The 13,665-nt window shown below is 43.6% G+C and overlaps 1 protein-coding gene across 1 annotated transcript; it reads left to right on the forward strand.

The window, feature by feature from the left end:
- The first annotated feature begins 1,122 nt into the window (after positions 1 to 1,122).
- LOC127031211 (zinc finger and SCAN domain-containing protein 29-like) lies at positions 1,123 to 3,074 on the forward strand. The gene is made up of 2 exons (XM_050917977.1): positions 1,123 to 1,844; positions 2,509 to 3,074. The coding sequence occupies exons 1-2, from the start codon at positions 1,322 to 1,324 to the stop codon at positions 2,922 to 2,924; spliced, it is 939 nt and encodes a 312-aa protein (XP_050773934.1). The 5' UTR covers positions 1,123 to 1,321; the 3' UTR covers positions 2,925 to 3,074.
- Positions 3,075 to 13,665: the final 10,591 nt, after the last annotated feature.

Below are 13,665 nucleotides of genomic sequence, written 5' to 3' on the forward strand. Positions count from 1 at the left end.
TAAGTCATGTGCCTCAGCCCACTAATCATTTTTTGTTGCCCTCTCACTGGACTCTCTTCAGTTTTTGCACATCCTTTCTGTAGTTGTGGTGGCCCAAGACTGAATGCAGTACTCCAGATGTGGCCTCACCAGTGCCAAATGGAGGGGACTAATCACTTCTCTTGATCTGCTGGCAATGCTCCTACTAATGCAACTCAATGTGTTGTTATCCTTTTTGGCAACGGGGGTACACTGTTGACTCATATCCAATTTCTCATCCACTGTAATCTCCAGTTTCTTTTCTACATAACTGCCGCTTAGCCACTTAGTCCCCAGCCTCTACCAGTGCATGGGATTCTTCTGTCCTAAGTGCAGAACTCTGAACTTTTCATTGTTGAACCTCATCAGATTTCTTTTGGATCAGTCCTCCAATTTGTCTAGGTCACTCTGGACCCTATCCTTACCCTTCAGCATATCTACCTCCTCCCCTCCCCAGCTTAGTATCATCAGAGAAAATTCCATCATCCAGATCATTAATGAAGATGTTAAACAAAATTGGTCCTAGGACCAACCCCTGAGGCACTCCAATTGATACTGGCTGCCAGCTAGACATTGAGCTATTGATCACTACTCGTTGACCCTGATGATACAGCCAGATTTCTATCCACCTTATAGTCCATTCATCCAATCCATACTTTTTTAACTTTCTGGCAAGAATACTGTTGGAGACCATATAAAAAACCTTGCTAAAGTGAAGGTATATCACATCCACCACTTTTCCCATGTCCACATAGCTAGTTATCTCATCATAAAAGGCAATCAGGTTGGTCAGGTATGACTTGCTCTTGGTGAATCCATGTTGACTGTTCCTAATCACCTTTGAAGCACCTTCAAGTGCTTCAAAATGGATTCCTTAAGGACCTGCTGCATGATTTTTCCAGGGACTGAGGTGAGACTGAGGGCTTGGCTACACTGGAGAGTTGCAGCACTGGTGATGGGGTTACAGCTCTGCAACTCACTCTGTGTCCACACTTGCAAAGCACAGCCAGTGCTGCAACTCCCTGGCTGCAGAGCTGGCTGTACACCTGGTCTACTTGGGGTGTAGCGATTCCAGCACTGGTGATGCAGCGCTGGTCATCAAGTGTGGCCACCAAAAGAGCTGTTATTGGCCTCCAGGGTATTAGGAGGTATCCCAGCATACCTTTTCAGCCACTCTGCTCATCGTTTCACACTCCACTGCCCTGGGCTCAGGTGACCCGCCCTTTAAATGCCCCGGGAATTTTAAAAATCCCCTTCCTGTTTGCGCAGCCAGGTGTGGAGTGCAATCAATCAATCAGTGACCATGCCTCCATGCCCCAAACGAGCCCCAGCATGGAACACTTGCGAGCTGCAGGACCTCATCAGTGTTTGGGGTGAGGAAGCTGTGCAGTCACAGCTGCGCTCCAGCCGTAGAAATTATGATACCTATGGGCAGATATCAAAGTCCATGCTGCAAAGGGGCCATGAATGGGACGTGTTGCAGTGCAGGGTTAAAGTAAAGGAGCTGCGGAGTACCTATTGCAAAGCCCATGAGGGAAACTGCCGCTCAGGAACTGCCCCCACTACCTGCCGTTTTTACAAGGAGCTGGATGCCATACTTGGGTGTGACCCCACTGCCAATCCGAGGACCACGATGGAGAGTTCAGAGCAGGAAGAAGAGGGGGAGGGTGTAGAGGAAACCGAGAGTGAGGCTACTGGGGTGGAGGGAGACACCCCAGAGTCCCAGGAGGCATGCAGCCAGGAGCTCTTCTCAAGCCAGGAGGAAGCTAGCCAGTCACAGCAGCTGGAACTTGTTGGTGAAGAAGAAGCAGAGGAGCGGGTTCCCGGTAAGCAGCTTTTATTTTAAGGATGGAAATGTTTTGGGAGAGGAAGGGGGCGTTATGGCTGCATGCATGCATGCCTAGATGTGGAATAGCCCATTGATGTGGTCTATCACGTCTTGGTAATCGGCCTCGGTAATCTCTTCAAAAGTTTCAGCCAGAGTGTGGGCAATGCGCTTGCTCAAGTTTATAGGGAGAGCCACCGTGGTCCTTGTCCCAGTCAGGCTAATGCATCCGTGCCACTGTGCCGTGAGGGGTGGGGGGACCTTTGCTGCACACAGGCAAGCTGCATAGGGACCAGGGCGGAATCCACATTGCTGTAGAAGACCCTCCCGCTCTTCCCAGGTAACCTGCAGCAGCGATATATCTGGCAGTAGAAAATCCTGTGGAAAATGTAGAGATTGTGTTCAGTGCAGGTCCCTCCTAGCTGCTCTCTGCTTTTCCCAATGCACAGAAACCCCAGTGAGCCCTGACTCAAGCAGCTCCCCTTCCCAGGTGAGTCGCGGCAGAAACACTCACCCCATTACTCACCATGTCTTCGCTGCTGTGGCCTCTCTGTGCTATGTTTGCTATGTGTAAATGATGCTACAAATAGTCTACAAACTCCTTCACTGTGATTATAAACAATGCAGCCTCTGTATTAAATGTTTCTATTTTCGTTTTTTTTAAGTGTCCTTGAATCCTCCGGCCCTATCACAGCCTGCTGAAAGACTACAGAACTTGAGGCATAAACCAAGGAAAAGCAAAGAAGATTTGGTGAAAGCAGTTATGAATCAGTATGCCAGAGAGAATAAGAGGCTGCAGGACTGGAGAGAGAAAATGTATCAGTGGAGGGAAACACAAAGCAGGAGAAAGGAATTGGCTACCAAGAAAAGCACAAAGCAGCTGATAAGCCTCCTGGCGCGCCAAACGGACTATATGCAGTCACTCGTAGCCATGCAGGCCGATCACTACCGTGCTAACCCCCACCCCTCAAAGCTCTCTCCCTTGTGCCCCAGTGTTTGCTCAAAACCCCCTTCTCCAGCATCCTGGTTCTTACCACCACCAGCTGCCCCCAACACCTGTACGTTCACCTATCAGCCCTAAGAACTACGACCCTTACCCTATGCACTCAACCCCCATCACCATGCAGCATATTAATCCTGAAGTGCAGCAGGCATTGCACAGCAATCCAGGCAGGACATATTCAAACCTCTGAATGTACAGTTCAGCACCCTACCCCCCTGCCCTTTTATGTACTGTATTTTAAATAAATGATTTCTTGGCTTTTAAAACATTTTTTATTATTGCAGAAAGTGAAAAATACTGTACACCAAGGGAAAAACAGGCACTGCAAATCATTGTAACCACTGCACTTCACTCCCGTGCAAGGCACCAAACATCACTGTTGACTTTCAGCCTCAAATTTCTCCCTTAAGGCATCCCTAATCCTTGAAGTCCTGTGCTGGGCCTCTCTAGTAGCCCTGCTCTCTGGCTGTGCAAAGTCAGCCTCCAGGCATTGAACCTCGGAGGTCCATTCCTCACTGAATGTTTCACCCTTCCCTTCACAAATATTATGAAGGGTACAGCACACAGATATAACCGCGGAGATGCTGCTTTCCCCCAAGTCTAGCTTCCCATAAAGACATCTCCAGTGCCCTTTTAAACTGCCAAAAGCACACTCCACAGTCATTCTGCACCGGCTCAGCCTGTAGTTTAACCGGTCCTTGCTCCTGTCAAGCTTCCCTGTATATGGCTTCATGAGCCATGGCATTAACGGGTAAGCGAGGTCTCCAAGGATCACAATAGGCATTTCAACGTCCCCTACTGTGATCTTGCGGTCTGGGAAAAAAGTCCCGGCCTGCAGCTTCCTGAATAGGGCATTGTTCCGAAAGATGCGTGCATCATGCATCTTCCCAGGCCATCCTGTGTAAATGTCAGTGAAACGCCCACAGTGATCCACAAGCACTTGGAGAACCACAGAGAAATACCCCTTCTGATTAACATACTCGGATGCCAGGTGGGGTGGTGCCAGAATAGGAATATGCATCCCATCTATCACCCCTCCACAGTTAGGGAAACCCATTTGTGCAAAGCCATCCAGAATGTCCTGCACGTTCCCCAGAGTCACGTTTCTTCTTAGCAGGGCTCGATTAATGGCCCTGCAAACTTGCATCAACACTATTACAACGGTCAACTTTCCCACTCCAAACTGGTTCACGACCGATCGGTAGCTGTTGTGGAAAATCGGCCACACCCTTTAATTTAGATCAGACAGCCCGAGGCTCTTTTATTGATTACAAGTGTGCACACAGGGAGAGCCAGAAGTTCCCTATGCAAAGGGTAGGCTGCTCTGCATATTACAAATTTTACTAAGCTTTTAAAGCTTAAAACCGCAAAGCATCACTCAGCAATACATCCAATACATCCTTATTTGGCACCTACATTGCTAATTCTGCAAGCCATAGCAACACACAATTGATAATTTCCTTATATGGTTCAGCTATTGCAAATTCAGTAGCACTCTGTCATAACCATCCTGTTTCCCTTGTTAGGTGGTCATGTGGGCCTAAATGTTCTGTGACCCAACTTGCAGTTACTTTAAGCAAGCAACTTATTGCTACAATATAACCCACAAAGCTGCAATGGCTCCCCCAGGGTCCCCCTCCTTGTCCCCAGCTAGTACTTTTCCAGACAGTATCTCTGTGTAAACAAGTTTTAGGGAAGTTAGGGTTAGTACAGCCAAGGGCCTGGCCTGCAAAATCCTGACAACTGAAAAGTCTCTACTTTGGGGGCAACAGAAAAGCCCTTGTTGTGGAGGGGATTTTATTTTCCCTATCAGTAGCTGTCTGGAGTTGCCATCTTCCAGACTGCAGTAGTCACCCGCTTCTCCACTGACAGGGCAGCTCTCAATCTCCTGTCCTTGCGCTGCAGGGTTGGGGCAAGCTCAGCACACAGTCCCATGAAAGTGGCTTTTCTCATTCGAAAGTTCTGCAGCTACTGCTCATCATCCCAGACTTGCAGGACAATGTGATCCCACCAGTTCAGTGCTTGTTTCCCAAGCCCAAAGGCAGCGTTCCACTGTGCTGAGCATGTCCGTTACTGCCACAAGCAATTTATTGTCACGCACATCAGGCGAATTGATATCATCGTCGGACTCCTCACTGTCACTTTGGAGCTGAAGGAATAGCTCAACAGCCAAACGTGATGTGCTGGTGACATTCATCAACAAAGTCCTTAGCAGCTCGGGCTCCATTTCTAACACAAATCGCTCTGCAGACTCACAATGGTGCCAAACTGCTGGGATGTGTAGCGATGCACCACGGGGAGTTGGGACAGGAAGCGGAATGACCCGCACCCTTTCATCCCCTTCCCACAACCCACAGTGCCAAAATGGGACGAGGTGCTCTGTGGGATAGCTGCCCACAATGCATCACTCCCAACAGCACTGCAAATGCTGCAAATGTGGCCACACGGCAGCGCTGATAGCTGTTAGTGTGGCCACACTGCAGCGCTTTCCCTACACAGCTGTACGAAGACAGCTGTAACTCCCAGCGCTGTACAAATGTAAGTGTAGCCATACCCTGACTGCTCTGTAGTTCCCCATATTCTCCTTCTTCTCTTTTTTAAAGATGGGCACTACATTAGCCTTTTTCCAGGTGTCCGGGACTTCTCCTGACCACCACAAGATTTCAAATATAATGGCCAATGGCTCTGCAATCACATCAGCCTACTTTCTCAGATTAAATCCAGACCTATGGATTTGCGCATGTCTGGCTTTTCTAAATAGGCCTTAACCAGTTCTTTCTCCACTGAGGGCTGCTCACCTCCTCCCCATACTTTGTTGCCCAGTGCAGCACTGTGGGAGCTGAACTTCTCTGTGAAGACTGAAGCAAAAAAAAGCATTGAGTACTTCAGCTTTTTCTGCATAATCTGTCCCTAGGTTGCTTCCTCCATTCAGTGAGGGCCCCACACTTTCCCTGACCTTCTTGTTGCTAATATACCTGTAGAAACCCTTCTTGTTACCCTATACATCCCTTGTTAGCTACAACTCCAATTGTGCTTTGTCCTTCCAAATTACAGCCCTGCATGCTCAAGCAATATTTTCATACACCTCCCTATTCATCTGTTCAAGTTCCCACTTTTTGTAAGCTTCCTTTTTGTGTTTAATCTCACCGAAGATTTCTCTGTTAAGCCAAGCTGGTCGCCTGCCATATTTGCTATTCTTTCTGCACATCAGGATGGTTTGTTCCTGTGCTCTCAATAAGGCTTCTTTAAAATACAGCCAGCTCTCCTGAACTCCTTTGCCCCTCATGTTAGCCTCCCAGGGGATCCTGCCCATCAGCTCCCTAAAGGAGTCAAAGTCTGCTTTTTTGAAGTCAAGAATTCATATTTTGCCACTCTCCTTTCTTCCTTTTGTCAGGATCCTGAACTCAACCATCTCATTACCACCGCCGTCCAGGTTCCCACCCACTTCTACTTCCCCTACCAATTCTCTTCAAATCATTAACAAGTATGAATTTCAAGCAAATAATCATTTGTGCTACCCCCCCCCCCCAAAACATCTAGGAATTATGGACACTATCACGAATCCTTAGGGATTATCTGCCAGCCTCCCAAAATTTATAGGTAGCAAATTTAAAACAAACATAAGGAAGTACTTTTTCACACAACAGAATTGGTCTGACCTAGTAGGCCATTCTTGTATTTTTATGTTCTTATTTTTGCTCTCTTTCTCTCTGGCACAGTCAGCCTTTCATTATTTAGCCAGAGTAGAACAGATTCAACCAGAGAAACTGAGGAAGCACCCACCTTTTGAAAAAATTTACCTCTCCTCCCCCATTCTTTCACTCTGTCATGACTAGCCATTTATTGGATGTGTGAGGAGCTAGCCCTGATTTATGCTGCTGTGAGTGAGAGAAAAAACATGCTAAATGATTTGTATTACGAACATCGGGATTACAGGGCTGGATAACACCCCAGGTCAAGATAGTCCAGTATCCTGTCTTTGACCAGTGCCAGCACAAGACATTTCAGAGGAAGTTGTGAGCATTCTGCCTTGAGGAGGTGTGGGATAATCTGCCTTCTGGCTCTCTCTAGTTTGAGATTGGCTTAAACCCTGAGACATGAGGTTTTCTATCCCTTCCAGAATTGTTGTTACCATTAATTGTGAGACTCATGAAACATATTTGTTCAAATAACAGAGAACAATAAAGTGTTTATCCATTTGAAAAAGGCAACAAAATGAACTCGAGAACCTATGGATCAAAGAGGTGTCTTTTCAATTATGTCCAAAAGTCAGATGTCTGAATAAAGGCAGAGCCCTTCTGTTTGCCTTGGAGACCATTTAAGGATTGGTATCCAAAGACATTTCCAGGATGTGCATGCAGCATAATTCAATTTGTATCTCATGGAGAGTGGTAGGGTTAAAGTTAAGGAGAACCAGTTGATGGAAAATGCCATTGCGATGAAGCTCTAAAGCTACACCTCCCTGAAGAACAGGCCGTGAGTCAGTTTAAATTCAGGCTATTTATCCAAAAGTCCTTCCTTTGTCTGTTGGCCTCAGGAGAATTTATTCTATGTGAGCATCTCCAGATGGTGGTATCTCTCTGGAAGTGTTGCAACCTAAGTGAATTTGCCTAATCACTCCCCACTCTTCTTAGTTCCTGGGGGATGTAGTCACCCTCCCCTGTGGAATTACAGACAGTCTTTGGTCCACAATGATACATAAACATAACACAGAAAGATCTCACAAAGATATTCTAGGAAACCGTCAGATGTGTCATACCAATTATTTATACAATGCCTTGCACAGTGGGGTCCTGGTCCATGATGGGGATTCCAACACAGTACAACAACAGCAATCATTATAATAATTAATTAATACTTCTGTGCCTCACAGTGTAAGTTGCAAAACTGAGGCTCAGATTTTTGAAGTTATTTATGGGGAGCTGCACTCAGCATTGCAATGTCTAACTCATTTTGGAGCTTAAATCACATTTTCAGAAATGATTTTGGTATTTAGGAGCCAAAATGCCATTGACAATTTATGGGATGTTGACTCCAAATGGCCTTTTGAAAATGAGATTTTTTGCTCCTAAATCAGTTAAATGTTGCAACACTGAGTGCAGCAACACCTAAAGACCTTTAAAAATCTGAGGATAAGTTGTTTAATATTTGCAATGTGTTTTGAGGCCCTTGGAAGATTATTATTATTATTATTTTTTGTAAGTAAAATATTAACTTTTATATTCATATTTTCACCTTTGCACTATATGTGCAATCAAAATCTTTTGCAAAGCTGTCATTGATTTCCATGTGGCTTGCATTAAGCCCTGTCTTCATAGGAAAGTTTTGTGCCCATACTAGTAAAGTTTCTTAATCATTTGGCTAAGCTGTTTGCAAACCACAGAGAGATAGAGTGTCCTCAGAGAACAGAGACATTACAACCTTCAAAACACTCAAGGCATTCATTCTTCCCTCATTTCAGTCCATCCGGCCACTGTATTAGACATTCACCTTCTTTATGAAACATAGCTTTCCTTGTAACCCTTCTCAAGGCCTCTTTGACCTTCTCGTTTCTCAGGCTGTAGATGATGGGGTTGAACATGGGAGAAACCACTGTATAGATCAGGAAAAACATTTTGTTTAATTCTGGTAACTGGCTTCCTACTGGAGTCCCATAGACCATAATGACAGTCCCATAGAAAATGTTAATGACTATGAGATGTGAGGAGCAAGTGGAGAAGGCTTTTTGTTTCCCTGTGGTGGAAGAGATCTTCCAGATGGTCAATATGATCTTGTAATAAGAAGCCAGAGTTAGTGAGTGTCTGTATATGACAGTTTTAGGAGACGAACAAAATCACAGAAGAAACGGTCATTTTCATTGGCTGCACAGAAAGGTAACCAGAATGTCCACACTAGTGTTATCAGAGGAGTCAAAAACCCAGTTACCCAAGACCCAACTACTAACTGAAGGCAAACCTTAATGTTCATAACAGCTGCATAGCGCAGAGGATGGCAGATGACTAAATACCGGTCATAGGACATGATTGTTAAGAGGCAACATTCAGTAACTGCCGTGGAACTGAAAATATACAACTAAGCCAGACACCTCAAGAAAGGAACCATTTCCTGGGATGTCAGGTGGTTTTGGAAATCTATTAATTTCATTTGATGACCCCCTAGTTCTTGTGTTATGAGAAGGAGTAAATAACACTTCCTTATTTACTTTCTGCACACCAGTCATGATTTTATAGACTTCTATCATATCCCCCTTGGGCATGTCTTTTCCAAGCTGAACATTGCCAGTCTTATTAATTGCTCCTCATACAACAGCCATTCCATAGCCCTAATAATTTTTGTTGCCTTTTTCTGAACCTTTTCCAATTCCAATAAATCTTTTTTGAGATGGGGCAACCACATCTGCACACAGTATTCATGATGTGGGCTTACCATGGATTTATTTTTCAGAGTCCCTTCCACTTGATTAGCATATGCTTCAGCTTCAGCCCCCTCTGCAATTGCCTATGGTAGTCCTTAACACCTACTAGCATAACAATACTCCTATTTCAACTATGTCCATCTTCCTAATAGAGTTTAACATGTTGACACCCAGAATGACTTATCTCCCAGGCAGAAGTAAAAGAAATTATAATGTGAGGATGTCAATTGAGAGGACTGCATACAGAGCCCTCATCATGGAGGGGGGAGAATGGGGCCCCTGGTATGGTTGAAAGAGGGAATGGGGAGCATAAAGAGCCTTGCCAGGAGTTAGAAGGTTGGAGATTCAAGGAGTCCCTGAAATAGAGGATGATGGGAGAGTGGCCCCCCAGGGAGCTCTTGGGGGGATGGAGGGATGTAAGCAGCCCCTGCTGGATAAGGAGAACCTGGCCAAAATAAGCAATAAAGCATGGAACGCTCTAGTATTAACTTGCATTCAAGCATGTCGTGTGTAACTGCTGATGAGAAAATGCTACAAAGAAAAGCATCACAAAGATTAAACTAACAAGAGGGACTAGGGTTGAGATTGTCAGTGCTACTTTGGGGTCTGTAGAGCCCAATTCTCACTACATATAGGCAGTTCTGGAAATCTCATCCTGAAAACATTATAAGGTGACATCAGCATAACCTCAAGAAAAATCTAACGTTAATGGAGTTTGTGCACCCAAAACACATAGACTGCCTTGAAAATTCCACCTTCAGCATAGGTGTATTTAAATGGTGCCCTGTACCTTGGACCAGTATTGGAGCTATGGTTGCTGCTCTAGTGATATGAGAAATAATAACTGAACTGGTAAAGAAGAGGTCCTAGCCTTCATTAGTAGCTCATTTCAAACCCTGCAGTATTGGAAGTTGAAAAAAATGTCATGTTTTGTTGGTTGTTCACTTGGTTGCAGCCAGATCTATACACGTGACTTAGAATTTATTTTCTCCTGGTAATTCTCATCCTCTTAAGGTAGGCCCTGGTGACTAATTGGTTCTTTTAGATTATTCATGGACCAGACAAACAGTCAAATTCAGATTAAAGTTATTAATCAAAGACTAGGCATCTAACATCAAACAACACAAAGAGAAAAGACGGCATTCTGTGGTCCAGTCAGCAGCTCACCCTATCTCAAAGTTAGCTATGACTCTGAGGGTTTATATGAACACTTTCTCCATTGTTTGTCCCATCTTATAATTTGCAGGTAGCTTGCACAGCTTAATATTAACCAATCATCACTAAATGTCACCCGTTGTTCAGGGTTGTGTATACAGTTGCGTCCACATTTCTATTAAAACAATTTTAACCTACTTATAATGAAACTTCAGCACAACCAAAAGCAAGTTTTTGATACACCTGCACATTGAATTATGCTTTCCCTCAACCATCTTAATGCTGTGTATCCTTTCTTGTGGTTTTAGTTATAGCTTAGTACAGCAGACAGCGTTTTCAAAAATAGATGGTGATGCACGTGATAGATAGTTTCTAAAGTAAAAGAAGTATCTGCTAACTCTAGTAAATTTCCATTGCTTTTTTACTTAACATTACTCACAAAGCTAAATGGGAATCTTACTTCTGCATAGCAGAGCGATAAGTAATACTTTGACTTTAGGCCTTCATGTGCCAACACTCTCATCCTGCAAAAACTGAACACATGAGTAATGTTAATGAGACTATTCATTAACACAATGGGAGCATTCATGGAAATGAGATATTCCTGGTGTGTTGAAGCAAATTGGACTTACCCGCATGAGCAGAGTCTATGGAGGGAGGGATAGCTCAGTGGTTTGAGCAGTGGCCTGCTAACCCCACGATCATGAGCTCAATCCTTGAGCAGGCCACTTAGCGATCTGGGGCAAAATCAGTACTTGGTCTTGCTAGTGAAGGCAGGGGGCTGGACTCAATAACCCTTCAGCGTCCCTTCTAGTCCTAGGAGACAGGATAGCTCCATTATATGCTTTAGTGCCCTCCTGAAACAAGGCTTATGCACAGAAAGCTATTCACATGCTTAAGGTCAGGCAGTTGCTTCCTAGACCAAAGAACTGTTGAAAATTTGAATAAGGATGGATGGATGAGGAATTTGAGGAGCATCTCTTTACTAAGTGAGGCCTTCAAAACTTTGGAGGGTCTTGCTTATCCTTGGTAGAGCTGGGCAAAATTGTTTCAGTGAATAGTTTATTTGTCAAAAAATGCAATTTGGGGTTATATAAAAATGTTCACAATTTCACATCAAATTCAAAAAATAGTTTCAGCAAAAAAAATATTTTTGAAACAATTTGTTTTAAGATTTTCTAAAGCATTTCAAGTTTTCATTTCACAATGATGTTTCATTTTAGAATTTAGCTAGATTTAACTGAAACAAAAAAAACCAGAAAGAGGAAAAAAGACAAAACAAGAAACAAAATGAAATATTTTGTTTCAATTTTTCATTTTGGAAACAAACAAACAAAAAAAAAACCCTGTCATTTCAGGTCAGCCCAGATGGATTTTTTGTTCAGTGGCCGAACTGAAAAATCAATTAGCACCTACTGCTTCTAGTACCTGTATTGATATTGTGGTATATTTGGTATGTTTAGGTAAAAGGGGGAAAGGCAAAATTCATGAATGTATTATAATGATAATATAGACATAATGGTGAATATAAAGACATTACACAACTAGGATAGCGGACAAAAGAAATGGATAAGATTATTAAAAACAAGATATGCTGAGATTTTTCAAAGATATGAAGGGCAATTAAGATGCCCAAGTCTCAATTTCTTTGGATATTCAACGGCTTTTTGTGGCTCTGAAAATCTCCCACATTGTGTTTACTTTGCTTTAATGACTATTTACGACAATCTAACAACACGTAGCTAATGTTCTAAGGCTGGGAATGCCAAAGCACAAAAGTGCCTAGTTCCCATTAACATTTTTAAGTTTTAGGTGCCTAAATGCTTTGGAAAATTCTACTAGATGCCTAAATACCTTTAAAATCTGACCCTGAAAGACCAACTCCCATTGAACATCAATGGAATTTGGGTGCCTACGTCTCTTGAGAAATAAAAGCCAAAAAATTTTTTAATTTGAGACACTTTCAATGGTCTTTGATTTTCAAAGGTTGGATACTGAGCATTTTCTGAGACTCAGGCTTCTTTAAGGCATCTCAAGTTGGCAACCCAGAAATTATGGCAACCAAAATACTCAGTGGGTTTTGGGACATTCCCTCCCCAGAAAAGCTGACAAATGCAAGAAACATCAGAAACATTATTTCATCAAAATAGTCTTTAGTTTCAACTAATTTTTAACACCATCCAATAAAGTGTGAATATGCCTGAGATTTTCAAAACAACCGAAAGGTGAGACAAACCACAGGCACTAAGTAAATAGAGGACCTGTTCTCTCTCAGTCCCACATGTGGCCCAGTTTTTTAACTTGGCAACTGCCTACATAGGCAGCAATGGACAAAAATTCAATTCATGCTAATCATCCAACATCAGGGATAACCATTAACTTCTGAAAGTCATTATTTTCATTGCTCTTCTTCTCAGGGCACCCCTGACCTCCTGGTTTCTCAGATGTATATAGGGGGTTGACTGTGGGAGTCAAGACAACATAGAGCACGGAGAAGACTCTGTTTAGTCCCAGTGACTGATTTCCTGTTGGGATGCAGTAGATAATAATGATGGTCCCATAGAAAATGCTGATGACAAGGAGATGCAAGAAGCTGGTGGAGAAGGCTTTTTTCTTCCCAGTGGTAGAAGGGATCCTAGAGATGGCCAAGACTATCCTGCAGTAGGAAACCAGGGTTAGTAAAAAGGGGATTACAACCACAAAGGCACCCAATGGAGAAAGCCAGAACCTCCACCTTATGAGCATCCGTGTACAACAATTTTATCAGAGGCATTAAATCACAGAAGAAATGGTCTATCTCACTGGAAAGGAAGAAAGGCCACCTGAATAACATAGCTACGGTTATCACAGAGATCACCAACCGAGCAGCCCAAGAACCACCTGCAAACTGAAGACAAGCCCTGAAGTTCATAACTACTTAATAATTTAGTGGACGGCAGATGGCTAAATAGCAGTCAAAGGACATGACAGATAAGAGCAAACACTCAGTAATAGCCAGGGAACCAAACACATAAAACTGTGTGATACAGCCCACAAATGAAATCACTTCATGCTCTGTAAGGAAGGTTCTCAGCATCTTGGGGACAATGGTTGAGATGCAGCAGGTCTCCAAGAAGAATAAGATGCCCAGGAAAAAGTACATAGAAGTGTGAAGGCTGCGATCATCCAATATAATGATGACAACGAGCAAGTTTTCAGAGACAGTGATCATGTAGGAGTAGCAGTGCAGCAACTCACTGGGTCGGTACC

Source organism: Gopherus flavomarginatus, chromosome 11 (genome assembly GCF_025201925.1).
Source record: "Gopherus flavomarginatus isolate rGopFla2 chromosome 11, rGopFla2.mat.asm, whole genome shotgun sequence".
NCBI classification, from domain to species: domain Eukaryota; kingdom Metazoa; phylum Chordata; order Testudines; family Testudinidae; genus Gopherus; species Gopherus flavomarginatus.